Below are 20,874 nucleotides of genomic sequence, written 5' to 3'. Positions count from 1 at the left end.
GTTTTCTGACAAAAACTAGTAGTTAAAAAGTTGAAAGTAAACGGCAAAATACATGATAGGGTGGATAGGGTAGGGAAACAAATATGTTCGAAAAATTTGACAATGTCGGAATTCAAAGAGTAGTAAGAGGGAAGCAGACGAAAAGATTTTGTCAGTCACAAATGCAAATTTGTTTGCACTACTTTTTATTCGACTAATGCAATTCGATTGGAAAACAAGTGTTGTGATGATTGAAGTCGTAAATTAATCCCTAAAAGTAGCGTACATGAGAACATATGTGTAACTTGGTTCTTTCTTGTGCAGCATTACTGATGTTGGAGATACGATTCGATTTCGCAGAGCTATAGTTGACTGTTCTTCATTCCGAGTAATATAAAACTTTACTGCAAAACTATGTGGGCGCAAGGTAATCAATGGGGGAACCAGATACCTCTGGATGCAGCCGCATACCAAAACATGAATCACGAACTTGGTAATTAACAAACTCCGCTCTAGCTGAATTGCATTTTTATATGTTACTGTCTTTTTTAGTGGATTGGGCCTCTTTGGCTCAGCAGTGGATTCGAATGAAAGAAGTACATGAAACTGTAGTCTTGAATGTTCCTGAAATGGCACAAAGTCACTACCAAAGCAATATTAATTTATTGCGCTCATCACCAGCAGTAGAATTACAGCCATCAGATTCAAATGTGACAAGTGGTGAAGCACCTATGGATGTAGAGAAAGAAGATGAAATTACTTCTTCTGCTTCTGGTAACACAAAGTATAACTTGGTGTATAGAATGCCAGCAACTAATGTAAAATATAATTTAGATTGGAGTTGGCAATCCCAATCCTTGAATCAGCAAACTAACAACTGGCCTCTTCAACATGGACCATATGTTCCCAGACATTCATTTCCTCAAGTAATTAGATATATTGTGAATACATTAATGTATTATATACTCCTATGGTGAAAAATATTTACTAGACATTAAGCTGGTAGTTCAAACTGATTTATTGAGACTGAGGAACATCAGTGCAAATCAAGAACTAACAAGTTTTGTACAAAAAATTTTAACTTTCATTTTATTGAACCAGGTCACCCACCCAGGAGCTGCAAACCTTCCTACAGCACTTGGCCCTTCCCAGGTTTGTGTGTTTTAGAATTTTGCATTCTTGTGTCAAAATACATTTGACCTAAATTTATTACAGACATTCCTTTCAACGATTTCGCCTTCCATGAATTTCACTCCGCGTGTTCCGCTGCTTCCACTGCCTCCTTCGGCCAGGCCAAACAGTTCTGACGAAGATAGTCTTGGAGCATCATCCTTTAACTCGATGCCTTCGATAGATGCTTCTAAGCGCAAAAATCTACCTGCCTGGATCCGAGAAGGTCTCGAAAAGATGGAAAAGGAAAAACAAAAAAAAGAAGAGCGAGAAAAGTTTCTTTTAGAAAGAGAGTTGAGACGGAAAAAAGAATTAGAATCTGGAGGTCAAGGGGACTTGGCAGTTACTCGCAGTCGTTTCGATGATTCGGAAGAAGAAGAAGAAGATGACACAGCCGATGAGATCAAATCTCCTCTCAAGGAGTCGACGCCAACAGCTGTTCCCAACGCGCAAACTCTTGAGGATATTGTAAATAGTGAAAATTCCAACAAGTTTCGATTTCAACTAACAATTCTCCTTTCAGATGGTAAGGATTCGTCAACTTATGACAGAGATATTATTGGAGGTCACAACAGAAGAAATTCGATCAGCAGCTGTGGAAGCTTCTCAACGAGCAAAGGGCAAGTCTGGCCTTAGTTAAATCTAGTTATAGCTCTAATCTATTATTATAGAACGATAAGATCCTGATAGTTTGCTTGGAAAGTGTTCGTAATTAAGTTTAGTCGAGGTGGTTTGATGAAGAAATGTGTAATCTTAGTAGAGAAGGTTATTGGTAAAAGTTGTATAAGTTGGTTGTATATCGACTACAGTCAAGAATCGACAAGTGCAGTCCCCCCTGTCTTCAAAATCATTGACCCGAAAGCTTGGTAAGTTTCTTTTATCATTTCTTTTTTTCTTTTTTCAATCAACGGTCGAGTATATGTTTCTGTGCGATCTACTGTTGATGCGCTTTGTCGATAGCAAAGTGATGCATACCGTCAATGCAGTATTGTTTTCGGATGATTGTTGGATGGGTCGTAGTAAATTATGTAAGCGGTAATATAGATTGATGGCCTAGTTGAATATGTTTGTTTAGGTTTGGATCAATATGGCAGTGACAGTGAAGGCGACGACAGCGACCATGAATCGGCGAAGGTGAACCGGACTAGTGGATTTGATGATGGGACAGCTGAATTGTTGCGCGTAAGATTTTTTATGTTGGTTTTAACATTTTAAATAGTTTTTTTAATTATTGTTTGCTTTTAAAGGGTAAGAACTACGAGAAGCAGCAACGGATGGAGGAAACTCGGGCAAGCGACCGGTTTTCTCAGGTTGAGAAAGATTTAAATCACCCTGAAAAGCCTTCGCACTCGGTAGAGTTGGAGAAAAATAAGAGCAGTGGAGAAAGTTTTAGTAAAGTACTGCAAGATGGCACAAAGGTAGACAAGGACATCAATAATAAATGTCTTCATGGTAAGCCAAATAAACCACCTTCCCCAAGTGAAACATTCTTTCTATATCTTGCCACACCTGTTTTTTTTTTTTTTCGATACAGTTGCAAATTGCTTCCGTTTATAACCTGTTTTAAGTTTGTGTGTTTTTTTTTTTTTTGTTCTTTTAAATAATTTTTCATCGTGCAGAATTTTAATTTTGTGGTATTATTACAGGTCATGGCCATGCGGAAACTTCGAGTCCTTCAGAAAAAGAAGATTCGGCTGTGAAGAGTGAAAAAATTTCTGACTGCAAAAGGGAGATTTCTGTGGTTAGGGAAAATAGTATGACTTCAAAATCTCAAGATCGGTCGAACGCAGGAAGTAGTCGTTCTCGTCAACGATCACGTTCTTCCGAAAGAAGAAAACGTTCACGATCTAGGGATTGTCAATATTCTAGCAGACGATCAAGAGATTACCCTAAGAGTAGACGCCGATCACGTTCTCGAGAACGGAAACGTTCCAACAGTCGCCGCAGATCTCGTGACCGTAGGCGATCTGTAAGTAGACGGAGATCGCGTTCTAATGATAGAAAATCCATGGGCAGTAAAGGGAAAGAAAGAGCTAGTTCTAAAGATAGGAGGAAATAGTACATTCGGGCGTAAAGAATGAGAAAATGTTTCGTGCGTAAGTAATAAATATACTGTGTGTGAGTGGAGTTAATTATAATCTTATGTAATAGGAAGTTAATACAAATTGGAACTGTTGTCAGAAATTGTTTTATTAACATTTAATTATTTCCCGTAACGCTGTTGGCATGAACCATATTCAAGCATGGTTGAAACTAAATGGTCAACGCGTATTCTCATGTGATTGGGTACACGCCTGTAAAGATAAAAGGTAAATAAAATTCTAATGATAGTAAAATTATCAATATTTTTCTTACATCATCTGAGTAAGTCTAAGATGCCATGGGGAGTACCCTAGGGTAGTGTTAGACAGTAAGCTGCCAAACTGTAACATCAACTCTGGGTCTTTGGGGTAGAATTGATTCATGGTGTTTTCCACTACACCCTGATCAATTTGACAATAATTTAATTCACCCACTATTTGCCTTGTAACTTGGGCAAACATAGGTTTGCCATCATTTTGATTCATGATGAAAACATTGATAGAATCTTTAAAGAAAAAACATAATTAGAAAAATGAATTTCACTACTATACTATCCAATTACCCAAATTGTAGAATTCTTTTGTTACAAAGCCTTTATGAACAGCAACAGATTTGGATTTCAATCCATTGCGAAAATTGGCAGCAACACCTTTCAATTTGATTTTGATTTCATCATGACAGCTAGTCAGACAACCTAAAATTTTAACAGTTATGAATCAATCAAATTTGCTAGAAAAATAAGGTACTAATTAAACAGGTAATAAATAAATACCTTCATGATCATAGAGACTGATGCAATAGACACCCATACTAACAAACCACTCAACAATAGTTATTATTCTATCAATGTTTACATCCTTCTCAGTAAACAAGCAAGCAACATGAATGGGAAGTTTTTGAAGTAGTTTCAGGTCACTTCCAATAGTTTGAAGGAGAAGACGTTCATCTTTTATATTTGCACCTAATTTCACAGTCGTGGCATTCAGCAAAACATGGCAGTCTGCTGGCCAGAGGTAAGTTCGATCCTTAACAACTGGTTTGATACGATCAATGAGTTCACTAAACGCCACATGAATGTTGTGAATATATGTGATAATAAAATGAAGAATCACATAGAGCACATTAAGAACCCCCATGACCGATAGAATTTAACTAAATTAACTAAAAAAGGGTGACCACTTGTCACATGACATGCCGGTCTGCTGGATCTTTTGGCATGTCAAACAGTTTACATCGACGCCACTTTTTTAACACATGTCAAATAAAAATAGCAACACTTGAATTAATTGCCATAAATCACACAACTAATTATTAGCTCGATTCCAGGTATAATTTTCTCTTTTTTATCAAAACAGCACCTACAAGAAAACAAAAATTATGTTTTTACGGACGCGGACTTCAAACGTTTTTTCTCACAACAAATATTCTACTGAAAATTAATTGTCATTAGAATTTTACTTACTTGTTCTAATTTGTAAATTTAGAAGTGAACTTGCGATCTTGGTCATCTGAATAATAAAATGAACTGGAAAAATGAATTTTTATCGGCTTCGGTTGTCGAATGTCGACCGTCGACGTGGCTGGAATTGCCCTTAGGGGATTGAAGCTCTACATAAAACTGGCAATGCTGTTCACCACTCTCCCTAGGGCTAAAGCTACTTTTGTAACCAATAGAAAACCAAGAGAGCTGCAGTTGTCTTAATGGACGAAGCTGGGTAAATTTCTTCGAAGAATTATCCCATTTCATCCATCAGTCTATCATATATATTACGACGAATTTGTGTTCATTGGATTTCCAATTGCATCTGTTGTGAACTAGCATCTTTTGATAGCCATTCGTTTAACGCATCCTGTGTAATTCAGCTGACTATTTTCTGTTGCTTTTCAAGCATAGCATAGCAACTTGCCTAAGAAAGAAAGTCGTTGAATCAAAATGGCTTGTGTTACTTTGAAGCGTAGTTTGGAATTTGATCCTGTGCACAGTCCCGGTGGTCGTACACCGAAACGAAGGAGATGTATGCCAATTTGCATGCCTCCAACAACTCCACCAACAAAGTGCCATGAACCTTCTCCTTTTGGCGATGTCTCTTCGAAGCTTACACCAGGTATGTGAGATTTCATAACCAAGTCTTACCAGAATGATTTCTAACTAACGTTATTCTACTTTAGAGCAAATCTTGGCGAATGTTCGTGAGGAAGTTAAACGCTTTCAACGTCGTAAACAGCTTAATTTCAGTCAAAATCAATCTCAGCACATGAGCAGCCAGCATCAAGACAGTTTGATGTGTGAGAGCCCTACCAGTCCAGCATCTCCTGCCTCATGCCCTCGATCACCTTCGCCATTGATGGCCCTGGCTTCCTCCAATAATTTTGGTCAAAGCTGCTCAACTAAAGAGAAACCTTTGTTCACGTTTAAGCAGGTAGGAACAGTTTGTGATTCTCTAGTGTTACATGTTGGTAGTGCTGGTTTTCTTTGAGCTTGATGTTTCCAGTATCATGCGTCTTTGCTAGACTCAGCGTTCTGCTGTTGTCTAGCTTGGCCTCCTCCAGCACATGCCATAAATTAAAAATAGAGTATCATAGTAACAGGATGTGTCATGTACGGCATTCTGTCCTCCAATTCCTCAAACATATTTTCAAGAGATGAAGAAACAAGTGTTTTGTAGTTGAGATTTTGTAACATTCCCTTGTTGTTTTACAGGTGAGCCTCATTTGTGAAAGAATGTTAAAAGAGCGCGAAACAGAAATTCGCGAGGAGTATGATCGAGTATTGACACTTAAACTCGCCGAGCAATACGACGCATTTGTTAAGTTTACTCAGGACCAGCTACAGAAGCGTTTCGAGGCCAATTCGGCACCATCTTGTAAGATATACTTTTATTCTTTCTAAATTGTTTCTATCCTAACTGAATTTTTTCTTCTATTTACAGATTTGTCATAAGATTCAACAGGCGCATAAACTAAAGCTTATTTTTTAATAAATTCGTTTTTTTTGTTTTTTTTTTCTAATCGCAATTCACCACGGTTAATTGCGCAAAATTTCCTCGCTCCTAACTTTACATATTCCCCACGCGCTATGCACACGGGCATGTACGAGCGCGCGTAATGTTATCATCCGCTTATTTGTATATGTAAAGAGAAGGGGAAAAAATCCGCCGTCTGATCTTCAATGTGGTTTTGTCATACATTTGAAAATTGTCGTAGCCGTGTATTTCTTTGATGCTCCAAACGTTAGCAATAGAAAAAAAACATCCGATTAGTTAAGATTATCTCGTGAGGTGATGACATCGATGTTGCCAGTATATTGATATACCTTTTAACCCTGCGATGAGAACACTTCCGAGTCTCGAAAGTATCTGGATTGATGGTAGAGGAAACGTAGCAATCGAAGTGAAATGTGGATGAGTGCCAAGTTCTATCTTATATCCTCTGCATGGTAAAGCCCAAGGGGATTATGTCCACATTTACTACCTTTCCTATTTGGTCGGATGTCTTTCTAATCTGAATGAAATAACTTGGCGTTGGTATTTGTTTCGTTCCCTTTTTCTCCTATTTTGTTTTCAATTACAAGACTTTTGATTGCGCGGATCGAGGAAAAACAATACACTTGGCTACCTCTTAAGACGTTTGTTCGTTACAGCTCTTAAGCTGTTTATTATTGTAATTTAGTTTATGCTGTTTATTTAGAAATGTGTTAGGATAATAGAAAATTACGCTATACAATTAATTCCCATCATGTTGCGTGCAACTAGCCTAATATTTTATATCCCGGTATGACAGGGGATAAAGTTTTCATAGTTATCATGTTTTATTTGATTGTCAGACAAAAGATAGCAACGGAGTTTCAGTTGAATAAACACAATGAATTGGTTGGTTCTTTATTTTACCTGTATGGTATTCAAATTAAATTGCTCTTGAATTTGTTGGCAGAGTTGGTCCAATGCCTCCTCCAATGTGGCATTATCAAGTTTTGGAACACTGGGTAGCACTTTAGGAACAAGTCTGTTATATCTACGATTCAAAAACACTGGGTCTGATGTTGGTGGTTTTCTGAAAATCTGCGATGACTCCGTTGTTAGGTGTTTGTGGCGCTTCATGTTCCGAGACTCCTGGCGTTTAAGTAGGCGATTTTTCTTCAGCGAAATCTATCCCATGCGAATGAATAGGTAGATACGACGTTTACAAATAGATTATATAATTGTGTACAAGAAATTGTACTTTTAGTTTACCTTTTCTTCCTCAATTTCGTCGTCGATGCGAAGCTTCTGATAAGTCGATACCCAGAGGTCAAGAGGATCAGGAAAGCATGCTCGGCTGCCGTACGACGGACCGCAACTAACCGTTCTCTAAAGAAATATTCAGACAGTGAATTCTTCATTACCATTTTCAAATGATGATCGAGTGCTGTTTGTTACAAGTAAATTGCGCGTGTTTGTTTTTTTCTCTATTTGGAATTCGACCAGGGCTTCCTAATTGTAGCTTAATTTAAATTAGAATGAGAATACGAATCCAATCAAGTGCATAAAGAATAATATGTGAAACGTATCTTTTAAAAAAATCATCAACATAATTAACCAGCAAAAATGTCTACCTTACACACACATTTTTTAGGATACTACCATAGACCATGAGTTACTATGCAGTGCACACAATGAATGTTCTAGGGTCGCAACAAGTCGAGAAATTTTCACAAAATTGACATTTTATTTTCTACTAAAATTTTTTGTGAGAATTTTTTAACAAAATCTATGTCTATAAAATAAACATGGTTGAGCCAAATATACTCGAGAACTGCGTGTGCAGCACTAGCTGTTGGTAATGACAATACATACTGTACTCGATGTAATATACTTGTTTGGATTGCGTTGTCGTGCCACCAAGGGTTTGCGTGCCTGTGCTCGTGTCGCCGTCTTCCAGCGTCGACAAACTTTCTTGATGTGTAACATCTTGATCTTCTTCTTGCTGTTGATGATCAAAAGCTCCCAGATAGGCGCGTGCATTCCATTTAGCTCTTTCAAGTTTTCGGTGAGATCCTCGACAGCAAAGGAGCGGCACACCTGCCATCGAACGATGAAATGCAAACAAAAGGATGTTCTATGCACAATGTTATATTGATCCAACAAAGAAATGTTGCTACGCCTTCTAGTTGCCCTGTTGAAATGTCCAAATGCATCAAACATCAGCAGGAACAGAGTGGCGCCATTAAGACTCGGTAAATGGGACTATGCATTGCTGGTAAAGGGTGTGTAGATTGAAAGGGTGTTTTTCGTTAGGACGTCTGCTGTCCTACCAACTTTCAAAGTTTATAGACAAGGCCACATATCCGGTCACGCCATTGTGTTTATTACTGCTACGTATATAGTCGGAGCTGGGGCAAATAACATGTGATGAGACAAGGGAATCGGACTTGATCGTGTTTACCTTCCGATCGATGCCACCATGGATCAGTTTGAATTTCCGAGTCTCGCATATCCGTTTGAGTCGATGCCGTTTGAAAGATTGTTGAAGGATGGGATCCTGTCGTGCGACTGCTAGCTAGTTTCCTGCTATTACCGATGGTCGATGATCGTCCAACTGTTCGCCTGGAAAAAAGCAGGCGACCCTTTTTCGTCCGATTCACTCCCGATGAACTGGATGCGTGCACCATCGGTCGTGTTGTACCAGGAATAAACGATAAAGACAGATGTGCGAAATTGTTTAGTATGGTAATTATTGGCGGGCACGCAAAATAATCAACGCACGGACTGAATGAGTTAGGCAGTTTTTAAAAATTGCTAAATAATATCTTTCCATAATAATATTTAAAATCGGCAATTTATTTGCCATAAAGCCGAAGGTGACGTTGACTATGACTATCATTGAACTTTTACCTGGTAAAGAACATGAAGCGATGCGTTCCACAGACGTCTACCGTCCGATTAGGCGGAAGAGTTGACACCATATTCGCTGGAAATAGTATTTTTTAAATAATTGAAATTGCGTTTCAGTTGTACTATTAAGGCCACAAGACGGGACTGCTGTGTCTGCACGATGTCCTCCGGACAGACTGACAATAAGACGGCTGTGTAGCGGGCATGTTCTTTATTTAACTGGCGGCAGAGAAATGACAAGCAAGGGATTTTACAACCGCGGGGTTCTAGTCCGGGTTGACTATGCGCGCAATGGAATCGTGAATAGATAGATGGGTAGGCAGCCTATAACCATCACGAGATAGGCTTCAGTAATACTGACAGTGCACTATCGAAGTCTTTATGTCATGCAGTAATAATATGTAATCACAATACGTAGACACACATGATATTTTCATTTTAAACATTAAAAAACATTAAAACAAAACAGAATATTGAATTTTCAGCACGGAACTGCACCGACAAATAGTGTAGACTACACTGTAGCTTTACAGTTTGTCCATGATCCAGTATAACTAAATGCGACTATGTACAGTTGATTAATTTTATACCTACGAGATGTATTACTGCATTTTCTTTGGATTCACTTTTTGCGGCTTTTATGGGACACAGCGACAGTGCGACACTCGACAGCTTTGAGATATTCCTACTCAGTAATAGTGGTTAGTTTAGTAAGAGTTTTATACACGGAACCATCAAATTATAACTATCAGCCATTCCGTATTTTAGAACATCATTTACTCGAAGAAATTGAGTTCTTCTCACAACGAATCAATATTTATCTTCTAATATCGAATTTCTATATTTTTCTTTTTTTCACAAAGAAACAATATCATCGGTCTGACCACTAGAGGCGCTAAATACATAAAGTACTAGTTTCTCTCACAAGATGCTACTTATGATCTAGACGTCAAATCAATTGTTTTCCAAATGGCGACCTTCATGTCGAGTGAAGGAAAAGAGCGAATTATATTCGCACAATTAGAAGCACTTAAAGAAATAAGGTTTTTTAAATTCTCATGTTTAAATTCTGTATAGTTTGTTTACTATTGCTAAAAGGATTCTAACTTTTTTATTAGGCAAAAGACCCTCAGCTTGGAGCGCCTTAAACAGCGTTTGCTTCAAGAGGTAAAGGCAGCCGAAAATGAAGAAAAGAATTTAGGCGAATTTCGCCAGGAAATGGAGCTTTTGCTTCAAGAAAAAATGGCTCATGTAGAAGAACTTAGACAGATCCATGCTGATATTAATGCGGTAATTTTTTTTTTTACAAAATTGTTTCCTGAAATCTCTCTACCTGTCCTCCTTATTCTGCAATCTAAACTTTTTTCTTTAATTTTTTGAAATAGTTATAGTTCTTCATTGATTTTCTGTATTAACTTTCATAGATGGAATCAGTCATCAAACAGGCTGAAGATGCCCGTAACAAAGCAGTTGAAGTGGCTCGTCATTTGTACAATGAGTATCGTCCAATGAAGGCTGAAGTTGACAGAACCCGGCGTGAATGCCTAGGATTGGACACTCTTCCAGATTTACAGGAAGAAGACGGAAATCACATTCCTCCAGGGTATGACTTTTGTTATGTTTCTATGAAATTTTTCTAAAGTTCTTCCATTAGGTTTTTTGAAAAACCAAAACTTGAGTGGTTGCCAGAGAGGGAAGATTCCACTCCATCTGCTTTGGCAAGTTTAACAATGACTGCAGCTGGAGTGGGTTCTGGAGGTCATCAAAGTGGAGGTAGTGGTTTTCTGCCTCCACCTCCACCTCAAGCTCCACTCATTATGGGAAACAGCAATAGAGGAGAAGCAAGAAATCTTGCTCCTCCACCAGGACCAGCTGGCCCATCACCAGCTTTCCGCCAACAACCGCCACCGATGAAGTCGTGCATGTCCTGCCATCAACAAATCCATCGCAATGCTCCCATTTGTCCTCTATGTAAGGCAAAGTCACGCTCACGTAATCCTAAAAAGCCAAAGAAAAAAGACTGAAACGGGATGGTAACTTCGTAAAGTTTCATAAGGACCGAATAATCATCTACAAAAGTTTCACAAATTCTCTTTTTTTATTATTCCTGTCACGCTCCAATTTCTTGAAGATTTTCATTCTTCATCTTTTTTCCTTCCGAGTTGGAATCTCGTTTTGTTTGACGTTGTGCTAAGCTGATCTTCCGTATGCATCAGTTAATCGTTTTTTTCTTTTACAACTCTGAAAACAAACAATGTGTGGTCGGTTTAGATCTGAAGTCATCACTACATTATTTACAGTCTCAGATAGATTCATCTTCTGAGACTGCAATTCATTTCAACTGCAACAGTATTCGTTAGTATCGATTTGTAAGAACACAATCAGAACTAATAAACGCTCCTTAAAATGGATTTTTGCTATAGTCGTACTCATTCTTCTGTATTTCTACCTATTCATTGTTTTATCTTTGTCTTCCTCTTTAACAGGTCGCTATATAAATACTGAACTCAAAATTCTTAGTTTTATAGATGAAAGTTTCTGATAGAAAGCCAAAATCTAAGCGTTATTGGCACTACATCAGTTCTACAAACCCGACCCCGTTATCGAACTAAATAATCGGAGCAAGTCGCAACTTGCAGGGTAGTTGAATTAGATCGGAAAACCTATATCCCAAACCTGAACTGCGCACATAATTATAATAATTGATTAGTCAAATTGGTACAAGCGTTTAACAAATGTAATCGAAAATAAATGTTTTGCATAGTTGAAAAACCTGCTACCTGTCAAAAGAATTAATCGAGATTAGTTACAGACCAGATAGTGATAGTAAAAAAAAACCACAAACAAATTAATTAAAATAACGAATTAGGAAAAAAAAAACTTGCCCAAACGAAAACCTGTACCCAGCTGGATTCAACCTGAACTCTGAACCCGCCCATTAAGAAATCTGTGACAAGCGCTATCTAGCGGCTCGTGTCTGCGCTAATCATAACAAACGCGAGTCGAGACTTGCTGACTAGTGTGACGGTTGTTTCGCAAAATCCACGGCGTTAAAAAAAGTCAAAATGTTTGTCGAGTTTTTCCAAAAGTGTGATTTTTGGCTACATTTTGCCTAGGTTTTACTAGACGTTGAATGTTTTTACCGGTCGAATCTATTGAATGGGAAGGATTTGATCAGTATCATGGTTCGATGCAAGGGCACTAAGGTGCTCCCAGCATTCTTCGCCTGGGCAATCTTACTCATTACAACAGCTCTTTTCTTTTATTTTCCGTGAGTATTCTGTTGTAAATTCTGTCAAATCTTTAATAACTTACTTATCCCTTATTAAACTAAGAAATGTGTTTTAATGTTCTGCTTGTTCACTTTGTAGATGTATGTGGTTTTACGAGAATGTCTCGATACTTATACCTCTATGTGAAGCTGTGGTGACTCTCTTTGTAATAGCCAACTTCAGCCTAGCAACGTTTATGGATGCTGGAGTAATTCCTAAAGGTAAATTTAATTTATACTTCCTTACACATGTCAAACGTTTGGTAGTCTTTAAGTGGCTAGACACTTCTTAGGCTGTAAAAGATTGAAGTGTTCCAACAAGTGAGGTTTATCAACCTTCTGCTTCATAGGCCTTTTTCCTTTATGATAATACTTTGTTCATTTCAGTTCAAGATTTACCTTTCTTTATTGTAGTGTCATCCAATGTTGGCATTTTACACCAGAATTGAGTAAAATGTCTTCAAATTAATAGCGTAATACTGTAATCTAACATTTAATTATTGAGAAATTTATGCTCTTAACCTAACAAAAGTTTATTCTTGTTAAGAAGTAGGAAAAATTAACTCAAAATGTTTTAAGTTGGCTACTACAGTGACAGATTAATAGATTATATCACATAAATGTCAATGTGTCAAAAATGAGTGGGATTCTTATCGCCGGGAATACTAATTGACTTTCACGAAAGAATGCTTGAAATGTATCAGAGATAAGAAAATTCCTGCTTTTGTGTAGTTTTTTTATCGTTTATGGTGGGTCACCTCCCTGGTGAAGACACAAGGCAACTCTAAATTGATAAGTATTGACTACTTTTCGGCATCGGTAAAAACGAAAATATGGTATATTACAAGTGTATTTTGAACATATTCTAGATTTGGTCTTTTTAATGTTTTTGTGTGGTCCAATCTACATCAGTGATTATCCTTCCAGTTTTTTATTAGAAAATTTAGCTTTATTGCTTCTTGCATTGTTAGTATTATATTAAATACAGTCGCCTGAACAGATCAGACTATGGGAGGAAGTTGGGCTGGGCGAAACTTAACGGAAAGGGATATAGTCTAATGGTTTTTCACCTCCGTGTTGACGGAAATCACTTCTAACCTGGCAGCATATTCAGTTTACATAGATGTGGTTATACATTTGGAAATGGCTGGAAGTAAAAAAAAGTCGTTGAGGGGATTCGTCAAAAGGTAACGTGTGAACATTTCACTAACAAGGAAACCGGCTATATTTGTTTTTGATTTGTGGAAGGTCAACGGGATTTTTTTTTCGTAATTACTGAGATAAAGTAAAGCCAAACAAATCATTTGTTAATAAATCATATAGCCATATAAAGGTATGACAGGGTAGCTTCAGGCAACATGTTTTATCAATTGTGAATGTGGGACTCGAGTGCGGCTTGTTAGTGGTTATTAACTGACGCAAAATAACTTTGTTTGAGACTCATCAATTCCTTATTTTGAAGTGCTCTGTTTGTCGAGTGCTTTTGTCTTTGATTGTTTCGGATGACATTATTGGTTTGATTTAAATTTGTTTTTCTAGCGTCTCCTGACGAGGACAAAGATGACGACTTCCGCGCTCCTCTGTATAAAAATGTGGATATTAACGGAGTGACAGTGCGGATGAAGTGGTGCGTCACTTGCCAATTCTACCGACCGCCTCGGTGCTCACATTGCTCCGTTTGCAATAAGTGTGTCGAGGTAAAGAATCGAATATTTCTCTGATCTTTTCTTGCAACAAACACTAATGAATGGGACTTGCTCTAGACGTTTGATCATCACTGTCCGTGGGTCAACAATTGTATTGGCCGCCGAAATTACCGCTACTTTTTCCTTTTCCTCATCTCATTGTCGTTGCACATGGCGGCTGTCTTTAGCTTCTCGACGTATTTCTTGATCCAGCACAAGGACCGTCTCACTCAGGTTCCCACTGTCGTCTCACTCTGCCTTGTCACGCTGGTGGGCATCCTTTCCGTGCCCGTTTTCGGTCTCGCTGGGTTTCATGTAGTCCTCGTTGCCAGAGGGAGGACGACCAATGAACAGGTTTGCGTTTTATTGATTTCTTTACTATTGCAGTATGACACTGATCTAAGAATTGCCATTTCCTTGGAACCTTCATGTGCACAGGTAACGGGCAAGTTCCGCGGCGGCTTTAACCCCTTCTCGCGGGGATGTGGCGCCAACTGCTGCTACGCTCTGTGTGGTCCGCAGTTCGCCAGGTATGTACGTGAATCATAATAGACGAGCTAGAATCTAGAGTAGACTGGTGTATGTTGTTTTTGGCTCGCACGTTCACGCGCATTTCTATTCTGTGTGTTCTTCTGACTAACTTCCATAGTTTGGCTCAACCGACGCGTTACGTGGGCCGAAAGCCACACCGCTACACTTTCAGCTCGACGACTAACAACATCCACAACTCCGACGTGTCCCCCGATCAGGTTAAGGTGTATCTCAACTCTGGAGGGCATGCCAAGGGCAACGGAACAGGACCCGGAGTCACCTACAACAAAGTATATAACCATTTTTAAACAAATTTTAGTCTTTTCTTTTCTGTCTGATTGAATGGATTTTCGTCACTACCGACCGAGACATTGATAGTTCAAGAAGAATCTGCTTCTTTCAGATGTTTTGTTGTTGGTTACATATCTGACATTCATTCATCTAGAATGTGTGTGTGTGTTTTTAATGAAATCAACCATGTTGAATTTTTCTGTAACGTGAATGCCTAGATGATAACGACGTCGAAAGCGACATTTTTTGTTCTATGTGTGTGTCTGTTGGAGTCCAATGGTGGGTGTTATGGTAGGAGAATAGATATCTAGTCCGTTTTTTTTTTCTGTGTTGCTCGAGCTTCCTTAGTCTGGTTGCAAGCACCGGATCGATTCGTTGACTCGGACGATCAATTGCCTGCATGGGTAAGGAGATTACGTCCTCGAACGACCTCTCTCGCAACTGTCTGTATTGACTGGCTACATAATCTTTTCCCTCCGGTCCCGGCACGGAATAAAGACCTCAGAATGACGTCAGTAATAATTCACGGTTTGTGAGTTAAAATACTCAAGTTTCGAGATGTGCCTTTTAGTGTTCATATCCGTTTGTTTTTCACCACTTTTCGAGCTCCTGTTTGTTTCTTCCCTATTCACTGGTTTGGAAATGTGGAGAGTTCTACTACGATACAAAGGGAAAAAAGTCAGTCTAGCATGACGTTCCCGTCGAGGGCCCTGCTTGCTTCGTTGGCCAGACTCCCGTCAAACAGCATTATATCCTTAGCGCTTCATCCCTTTTTTCTCCCTCCTTTGTAACTGTTTTCACAGTCTTAATAGAAGCTACATTATCTTATAATGTACATGTAAACATCCAAAGGTCGCTTCTTCTTCGGGATCGGGCTATTGTGGACGTACGCCATCTGCGATAATAATAATAAATGTACAAACTAAAGAAGCACGGGGAGGTTCGAGTCAACTTAACAGGCTTCGCCAAGCCGGCCGAGTTTGCTCAAAGATGGAAATAAACCAACCGTGTATGGCATCCTTCGTAGGGAAGGGCGGAAAAAAAAAGAAGGAATGAAAAATCAGACGAGCGTGAAGAATCGATCGCTAAATCCGCACTTCACAGCCCCTCCCAACATCGTTTTTTTCAAACCTTTGCCAGATCAAGACAGAATGAAAAATAATTCTAGAAAAAGCCACGAATCTCTTTTAAGTGTCCCACCTTCGAGGTATATTCAGCGCGGGTAAAACGCTATGATAATAGGCGTCTTAGACGCTCTCGTGAATTGTACACAATCGATCGATACTGCTTCATTGTGATTCTTCGCTGCCTCGATTTCTAACCCGTTCTTTTATTCGTTTCATGAGCTGCATTCCTAATGCAGCAGACTAACGGATGTCGTTGTTTTATTTGATTCTATTCTTATTTTCCTTCTGTTTGTCGTTGTCATATACAGTTGCAGTTGTCGCCTTCCAGACCAGCTGCCATCAGCATGATGGAGAATAGAAACGGAATCGCTGATGACATAGATGATGAAATGGAGTTGACTGAATTCTACAATGGCGCTGGCAGCCAATCAGTGGATTGCGAAGCTTCACCTCCATCTCTCCAGGTAATCTCCATTCTGTAACATTAAACGAATAAACTGGATTAACTTTTGTTTTTCCCGATTTCAGAGAGGGGGTTCCAAATCAAATTTCTTCATCGTACCGGCTAATTCCGGCTATGGGATGCGGCCAGGTGGCGATTTTGGACAATCAGACATGACCGATGCATCATCTCCTCGCCGGATGACGACAGTGCAGACTCTCCGCGGGCCCAACGTCCGCGGATCACCTCATCCTTTTAGAGCTAACCGAGGGGGTGAAGGCCAGCGATCGAGATCTCACACCCCCGATGATCTGTTGAATGCCGATGGCGCCGCCATGGGACTTAACTTTGCCCGCCCTCTATCGATTCACGACGTTCAAAATTCTTCAAATACTGGGTAACTTGTTTGTCTGTCTGTCTGTCTGTTGTTTTTTGTTCTTTAGAGAATTAGCCTTCAAAAGAAAAGATTATTATGTCAGATTGGATTATACCTGAACTCCTTTGGCGCGTCGCTGAGTTTTAATAATTAAATTGTCTTCCTGTTCAATGCAGAACGAATTTACAACAGCGCCTGCGTGCGATTGGCGGTGTTCCTACTCCATTCGCCGTCCCTCCTCGCGGTGTCTACGCCGATTACAGGTGGGCAAACAATGCTGTACCCAATTTTAGCTTGGACTAACACGACTGCCCCATCTGTGCTGGAAATGTTTCAACTCGAATTTTGTTTTTCTTTCAGCCGACAGAGGTCTGCGACGTCAACGGGCTACGTCCAGGAGCAAGGGAACAATGACTATCGGGTCGACTCTAGCATCGGTGGTGGATCACCAACATATGACTACAGCTCGTCCGGCTACAACTCGCGGCTCCAGCAGCCAGCAGCTCAAAGACGGGTCAATTCGGAGGGCGAATTATTGTCGTCGTATCACAGAGGAGACGACGGTGTCATGAACTACTCGATGCCCATGACAGGTTCGCTCCACACTGGCTATTGAATTTCAAGTTTGAAAGTAGACACGGTTCTCTGGCGTCTTTTCTTGTCTTACAACTTTTAAATTTATTTATTTATACGGTTTTATATTTTTGTGACGCAGAGCGCCGCTCACCGGACACGTACCACGAAGCGCTGTACTCTTCACCGGGCCGACCAGGGGTCTATTCTCCGACAGCACACGTCAACAATCGTCCGATACCGATGAATGCAACGTCGTATCGGATGATGGAAAATGGGCAGCAAGACCTAGCGGGTCCACCGTCAGCCAAACAGGCTCGTAGCCAGGCTCCAACATCCAGTGTCTACGAAGTGAACTATGAGATATCTGTGTAGCGTGAGCGACGTGGTTGGCCACTCGATCCTACCGACCCTACCAGTGTGTGAATGAAACCAGATTCTTCGTTCGCCTCCGCCAAAAAATAACGGGGGAGGCTCACTCACACATGTATACACAAACAAAACATTAACTAAAGATATAAATATTTAAAAAATAAGAAGACTAGAAGAAAAAAAGAATGGTCGTTGGTCTCTCAAGCTTGCCATCGCGTTTCACCGAGAGAAGATTAGACGACAGCAAGCTTAACAGGGAGCTCCGCCATTAACCATTGTGAAGAGAAACACACCTCCTTTTCTTTATGTTTCCTTTTTAATCTATATCGTCTCTGGTCTATTGTCAAAAAAACAACATTTGAGCAATGGGTGATTGTCAGTGCGAATGTGCGTGTATCCGTGAGCGTAGACGGAGACGAAAAAGTAAAATGATGTTCTCCAGTGCGAATGTTAGAGCTGTCCGTGTTGATACGACTATAGATAACGTGCCGTGTGTCAGATGGGACTAATGGAATTCACCACACTGGTGGGTTGAAACTAGTCCACTCGAGTGTACTATCACGATTAATGTTTTCTAATAATTTTCTTGCCCATGGGACATGACATAATTGTTTGTTTTTTTTTTTTCAAATTTTTTTTTCCATTTGTGTAAAGAAATTCGAAGACATTAACTCTTAGTTTGCCATCCTGATGACCCACCCTTTTGTATTATATTTTTGTCACTTTTCTGATCGTCCTCGTTTTTTTTTTTTTGCTTTTTATAATTTGTGGTGTCCCTCCGTCCTTCAGTGGGTGACCATCTCGTCTAATGATCGTTTAATGTAGACGAATGTTCGTAATTGAAGGACTATGAGAAATCAACCGTGACCTTTGAATACAAAGTATAGTCCACGTGTGATTCGTGTTGCCATTTATCTTATCATTCCATCTTTTTTTATTTTGTTTTGAATATCCTGCTCGACTCGATCAACTTGGCTTTGGACTGGAGAAATCTTTCGACGTTGACAGCTTTATTTTTGTTTATTTCGATTTCAGATCTATGGCTGGGTGGATGCCTGACGTCGGTGCCAACAACCGTATCTCGGATCATGGCATGTGTAATCTAATAAAAATATTTGCCAATTGCGCACTACGCGTTTCTTTGATATCGCCTCATATGGTTGAGCTTTCTGAAGAAATACGTTAGCGTTTCTCTTTTTTGTATACATGTAAATGACAAAAAATATTTGAAAAGATTTTGATCGTAGACCAACTGAATCTGGCTTGAAATATTGGCAAGTGTGTTGATGGGCAAATTGGACAGCATCGCGGACAGTTAATTACTTCATTCCGATCATTGCAATTGGTTTTTGAGACCAACTGAACCCTACAACTTACAAGTATGTTGAATGGCTGTACATTCTGGGAACACACGGAGCGTTAAGTTATACCATACTACACCACACATTCTCGAGTGACTTGGCTTGATAGTTAGGCTAGTCGACCATTCGATTTCCGTCCGTTTCCGATTCGTCAATGACCTTATTCCAAAAAGCTAAAGGTGAAGGAATCCAGCCATATTTCACCTTACATTCACGACTTTTATTTACGTCTTACGATATAGTGTGACGCTGTTGTTTGGTTTATTTTGCGATCCTTTTTTACAAAAATTGTCTGCGACAAAAAGAATTTGTTGTCGTCTATTTATGTGGTTTGTTGAGAGATTGGCTACTGTGTAAGTTCGTGTACGAAGTCGTGTAGTCGAGATGACAATGTCACCCGCGCAACAGGTGAATCTTTTATTCGAGGTCACCACCACTCGACGAGAATTTCGCCAATAACAAAAACCCGTTCGTATTTCTCTCCTACCCTTTTAGACATTAATGTGGCGTATATTATTGATCAGTAATTCGATTTCTGATTGCACTATTGAACGACGATTCCATTACACAAATAGCCTTTGACGGGAAAATGTGCTTGGTCGGCGTCTGCTGAGTGCACAGGCGTCGAGAGACAAATGCCGTTTGCGAGATGAAAGGGGCAGAAAGCAAAACCATATTTTCAATTAATGGAGCCGATAGCTTTCGTCGAAGAGCAGCATATGCGTTGGCAGCGGGAACGGCACTGGGGCTATATTTGTCTCTCTCTTTCTCTCTCTCCTCTCGCATCAGCGACTCTCACTCGGTGCGCTGCTAAGGGACTCATCGTTTCTATTCCTTCCTCGAGAGAATATTTGTTTTTGTTTGTTGGCCACCAAAGGTTCAGAGTTCCAGACTTGGTGGGTTGAATCCGGAGCGCGCAAGCGCATCAAGCAGTGTTCAAGTAATAATAGAACCGTCAATTAAAATCGCCAACTTGCATGTCTTGTTTTATTTATATTTACTCACTTGGCACTCCGTTTCATAAAGCAAAGATTTTTTTTGAACACGAGAACCCAGAGTCGAAAATATTAACAAACAAAATAAAAAAATAGAAAGAAAAAACAAAAATCTAAAAACAAAAACAAATAATAATAATAAAAGAAATCGTTGTTGGGCCGGCCGCAGCTGTCTCGGACGATCCCAAACAACCAAGCGTGACAAATCTATATAGAGACTGTGCGCATATAAATATAGATTTAGTATAAGATTATCATCTTTCCCCGTTCTAATAATGTAACCAGAAATTTTCCAGCAACCTCTGGGGTTCTTGATTTTCTAGCAGTAGGCACTGAATTTCGTTGGTAGATTTCAATCAAGCGTTAACTTGCGATAACCGAGGGGTTGCCAACTCTTTGTCTCGATGTGTGAAAACATTATTATGTAGGCTCAATAAATAAGTATGAAAGTCTCACGATTTAGTAGTTAGAATAAGTAGTGTCGAATGACAAAAATATAGTTGTAGGTTGACATCACTATATATATAATATCACTTATGTCGTAATAAATGAAATAAAATGTTATGAAATAAAATGTTATGAAATGTCGATTGCAAAAGTGTTATTTGTAAAATTTCTTCAATTTCATGAAATTTCTTTTTAAAAAACGGGAAAAAGGTAGAATTACTAAAAATATTGAGAAATTTAGGGAAATTACGGAAATTTAGAAAAATTAAGAAAATCTGATAAATTACGGGAAAAAACAAGGT

At 39.4% G+C, this 20,874-nt stretch overlaps 6 protein-coding genes and 1 long non-coding RNA gene across 11 annotated transcripts; 4 read left to right on the top strand and 3 right to left on the bottom strand.

Moving 5' to 3' along the window:
• The first annotated feature begins 126 nt into the window (after nt 1-126).
• Nucleotides 127-3,333, top strand: LOC124207041 (arginine/serine-rich protein PNISR-like). 2 transcript variants are annotated; one of them, XM_046604291.1, is made up of 11 exons: nt 127-235; nt 304-472; nt 532-753; nt 814-905; nt 1,081-1,131; nt 1,195-1,617; nt 1,673-1,769; nt 1,959-2,015; nt 2,225-2,331; nt 2,397-2,601; nt 2,796-3,333. In XM_046604291.1, exons 2-11 carry the CDS (start codon nt 394-396, stop codon nt 3,206-3,208), a joined length of 1,746 nt encoding a protein of 581 aa, XP_046460247.1. In that variant the 5' UTR covers nt 127-235; nt 304-393; the 3' UTR covers nt 3,209-3,333. The 2 variants fall into 2 exon arrangements, with proteins under 2 accessions (XP_046460247.1, XP_046460246.1); XM_046604290.1 differs by having other exon boundaries at nt 128-238.
• On the bottom strand, nt 3,322-4,853 carry LOC124207047 (dehydrodolichyl diphosphate synthase complex subunit nus1-like). The gene is made up of 5 exons (XM_046604296.1): nt 4,694-4,853; nt 4,004-4,589; nt 3,794-3,925; nt 3,505-3,736; nt 3,322-3,443 (listed from the first exon to the last, which is right to left on the bottom strand). Exons 2-5 carry the CDS (start codon nt 4,365-4,367, stop codon nt 3,353-3,355), a joined length of 819 nt encoding a protein of 272 aa, XP_046460252.1. The 5' UTR covers nt 4,368-4,589; nt 4,694-4,853; the 3' UTR covers nt 3,322-3,352.
• Nucleotides 4,854-4,859: 6 nt separating this feature from the next.
• On the top strand, nt 4,860-6,853 carry LOC124207048 (akirin-2-like). The gene is made up of 4 exons (XM_046604297.1): nt 4,860-5,336; nt 5,401-5,651; nt 5,933-6,095; nt 6,162-6,853. The coding sequence occupies exons 1-4, from the start codon at nt 5,165-5,167 to the stop codon at nt 6,170-6,172; spliced, it is 597 nt and encodes a 198-aa protein (XP_046460253.1). The 5' UTR covers nt 4,860-5,164; the 3' UTR covers nt 6,173-6,853.
• Nucleotides 6,854-6,942: 89 nt separating this feature from the next.
• LOC124207045 lies at nt 6,943-9,425 on the bottom strand. The gene is made up of 5 exons (XM_046604295.1): nt 9,102-9,425; nt 8,653-8,861; nt 8,083-8,288; nt 7,461-7,577; nt 6,943-7,376 (listed from the first exon to the last, which is right to left on the bottom strand). The coding sequence occupies exons 1-5, from the start codon at nt 9,170-9,172 to the stop codon at nt 7,110-7,112; spliced, it is 870 nt and encodes a 289-aa protein (XP_046460251.1). The 5' UTR covers nt 9,173-9,425; the 3' UTR covers nt 6,943-7,109.
• A 571-nt stretch (nt 9,426-9,996) lies between these two features.
• On the top strand, nt 9,997-11,512 carry LOC124207037 (zinc finger C4H2 domain-containing protein-like). The gene is made up of 4 exons (XM_046604285.1): nt 9,997-10,144; nt 10,220-10,391; nt 10,526-10,704; nt 10,756-11,512. The coding sequence occupies exons 1-4, from the start codon at nt 10,071-10,073 to the stop codon at nt 11,123-11,125; spliced, it is 795 nt and encodes a 264-aa protein (XP_046460241.1). The 5' UTR covers nt 9,997-10,070; the 3' UTR covers nt 11,126-11,512.
• Nucleotides 11,513-12,043: 531 nt separating this feature from the next.
• On the top strand, nt 12,044-18,667 carry LOC124207036 (palmitoyltransferase ZDHHC8-like). Of its 4 annotated transcripts, none has more exons than XM_046604282.1 (11): nt 12,044-12,372; nt 12,473-12,594; nt 13,912-14,069; nt 14,136-14,411; nt 14,496-14,587; nt 14,707-14,878; nt 16,315-16,470; nt 16,535-16,845; nt 17,001-17,087; nt 17,185-17,417; nt 17,540-18,667. In XM_046604282.1, exons 1-11 carry the CDS (start codon nt 12,284-12,286, stop codon nt 17,770-17,772), a joined length of 1,929 nt encoding a protein of 642 aa, XP_046460238.1. In that variant the 5' UTR covers nt 12,044-12,283; the 3' UTR covers nt 17,773-18,667. The 4 variants fall into 4 exon arrangements, with proteins under 4 accessions (XP_046460238.1, XP_046460240.1, XP_046460239.1 ...); XM_046604284.1 differs by having other exon boundaries at nt 12,080-12,372; nt 17,185-17,455; nt 17,540-17,681; XM_046604283.1 differs by having other exon boundaries at nt 12,080-12,372; nt 17,185-17,464; nt 17,540-17,680.
• LOC124207038 lies at nt 16,666-17,271 on the bottom strand. The gene is made up of 2 exons (XR_006879730.1): nt 16,940-17,271; nt 16,666-16,870 (listed from the first exon to the last, which is right to left on the bottom strand). It is a non-coding gene; the product is annotated as an uncharacterized LOC124207038 (long non-coding RNA).
• Nucleotides 18,668-20,874: the final 2,207 nt, after the last annotated feature.

This window comes from Daphnia pulex, chromosome 11, assembly GCF_021134715.1.
Source record: "Daphnia pulex isolate KAP4 chromosome 11, ASM2113471v1".
Lineage (NCBI taxonomy): Eukaryota > Metazoa > Arthropoda > Branchiopoda > Diplostraca > Daphniidae > Daphnia > Daphnia pulex.
This window is presented reverse-complemented; position numbering and strand designations above follow the sequence as displayed.

What these genes read in the sequence shown, in the direction of transcription:
- LOC124207041 (XM_046604291.1), top strand. Translation starts at nt 394, where the DNA reads ATGTGGGCGCAAGGTAATCAATGGGGGAACCAGATACCTCTGGATGCA. An exon ending in AAACATGAATCACGAACTTG is followed by an intron (nt 473 to 531) that starts GTAATTAACAAA and finishes TGTCTTTTTTAG; the next exon opens with TGGATTGGGCCTCTTTGGCT. An exon ending in AATTACTTCTTCTGCTTCTG is followed by an intron (nt 754 to 813) that starts GTAACACAAAGT and finishes AATATAATTTAG; the next exon opens with ATTGGAGTTGGCAATCCCAA.
- LOC124207047 (XM_046604296.1), bottom strand. Translation starts at nt 4,367, where the DNA reads ATGGGGGTTCTTAATGTGCTCTATGTGATTCTTCATTTTATTATCACA. An exon ending in CAGTCTCTATGATCATGAAG is followed by an intron (nt 3,926 to 4,003) that starts GTATTTATTTAT and finishes TTAAAATTTTAG; the next exon opens with GTTGTCTGACTAGCTGTCAT. An exon ending in AAAAGAATTCTACAATTTGG is followed by an intron (nt 3,737 to 3,793) that starts GTAATTGGATAG and finishes TTTTCTTTAAAG; the next exon opens with ATTCTATCAATGTTTTCATC.
- LOC124207048 (XM_046604297.1), top strand. Translation starts at nt 5,165, where the DNA reads ATGGCTTGTGTTACTTTGAAGCGTAGTTTGGAATTTGATCCTGTGCAC. An exon ending in CTCTTCGAAGCTTACACCAG is followed by an intron (nt 5,337 to 5,400) that starts GTATGTGAGATT and finishes ATTCTACTTTAG; the next exon opens with AGCAAATCTTGGCGAATGTT. An exon ending in CTTTGTTCACGTTTAAGCAG is followed by an intron (nt 5,652 to 5,932) that starts GTAGGAACAGTT and finishes GTTGTTTTACAG; the next exon opens with GTGAGCCTCATTTGTGAAAG.
- LOC124207045 (XM_046604295.1), bottom strand. Translation starts at nt 9,172, where the DNA reads ATGGTGTCAACTCTTCCGCCTAATCGGACGGTAGACGTCTGTGGAACG. An exon ending in CGACAACGCAATCCAAACAA is followed by an intron (nt 7,578 to 8,082) that starts GTATATTACATC and finishes ATATTTCTTTAG; the next exon opens with AGAACGGTTAGTTGCGGTCC. An exon ending in ACGAAATTGAGGAAGAAAAG is followed by an intron (nt 7,377 to 7,460) that starts GTAAACTAAAAG and finishes CGCATGGGATAG; the next exon opens with ATTTCGCTGAAGAAAAATCG.
- LOC124207037 (XM_046604285.1), top strand. Translation starts at nt 10,071, where the DNA reads ATGGCGACCTTCATGTCGAGTGAAGGAAAAGAGCGAATTATATTCGCA. An exon ending in GAAGCACTTAAAGAAATAAG is followed by an intron (nt 10,145 to 10,219) that starts GTTTTTTAAATT and finishes CTTTTTTATTAG; the next exon opens with GCAAAAGACCCTCAGCTTGG. An exon ending in GGAAATCACATTCCTCCAGG is followed by an intron (nt 10,705 to 10,755) that starts GTATGACTTTTG and finishes TTCTTCCATTAG; the next exon opens with GTTTTTTGAAAAACCAAAAC.
- LOC124207036 (XM_046604281.1), top strand. Translation starts at nt 12,284, where the DNA reads ATGGTTCGATGCAAGGGCACTAAGGTGCTCCCAGCATTCTTCGCCTGG. An exon ending in TTTGCAATAAGTGTGTCGAG is followed by an intron (nt 14,070 to 14,135) that starts GTAAAGAATCGA and finishes GACTTGCTCTAG; the next exon opens with ACGTTTGATCATCACTGTCC. An exon ending in CTACTCGATGCCCATGACAG is followed by an intron (nt 17,418 to 17,539) that starts GTTCGCTCCACA and finishes TTTGTGACGCAG; the next exon opens with AGCGCCGCTCACCGGACACG.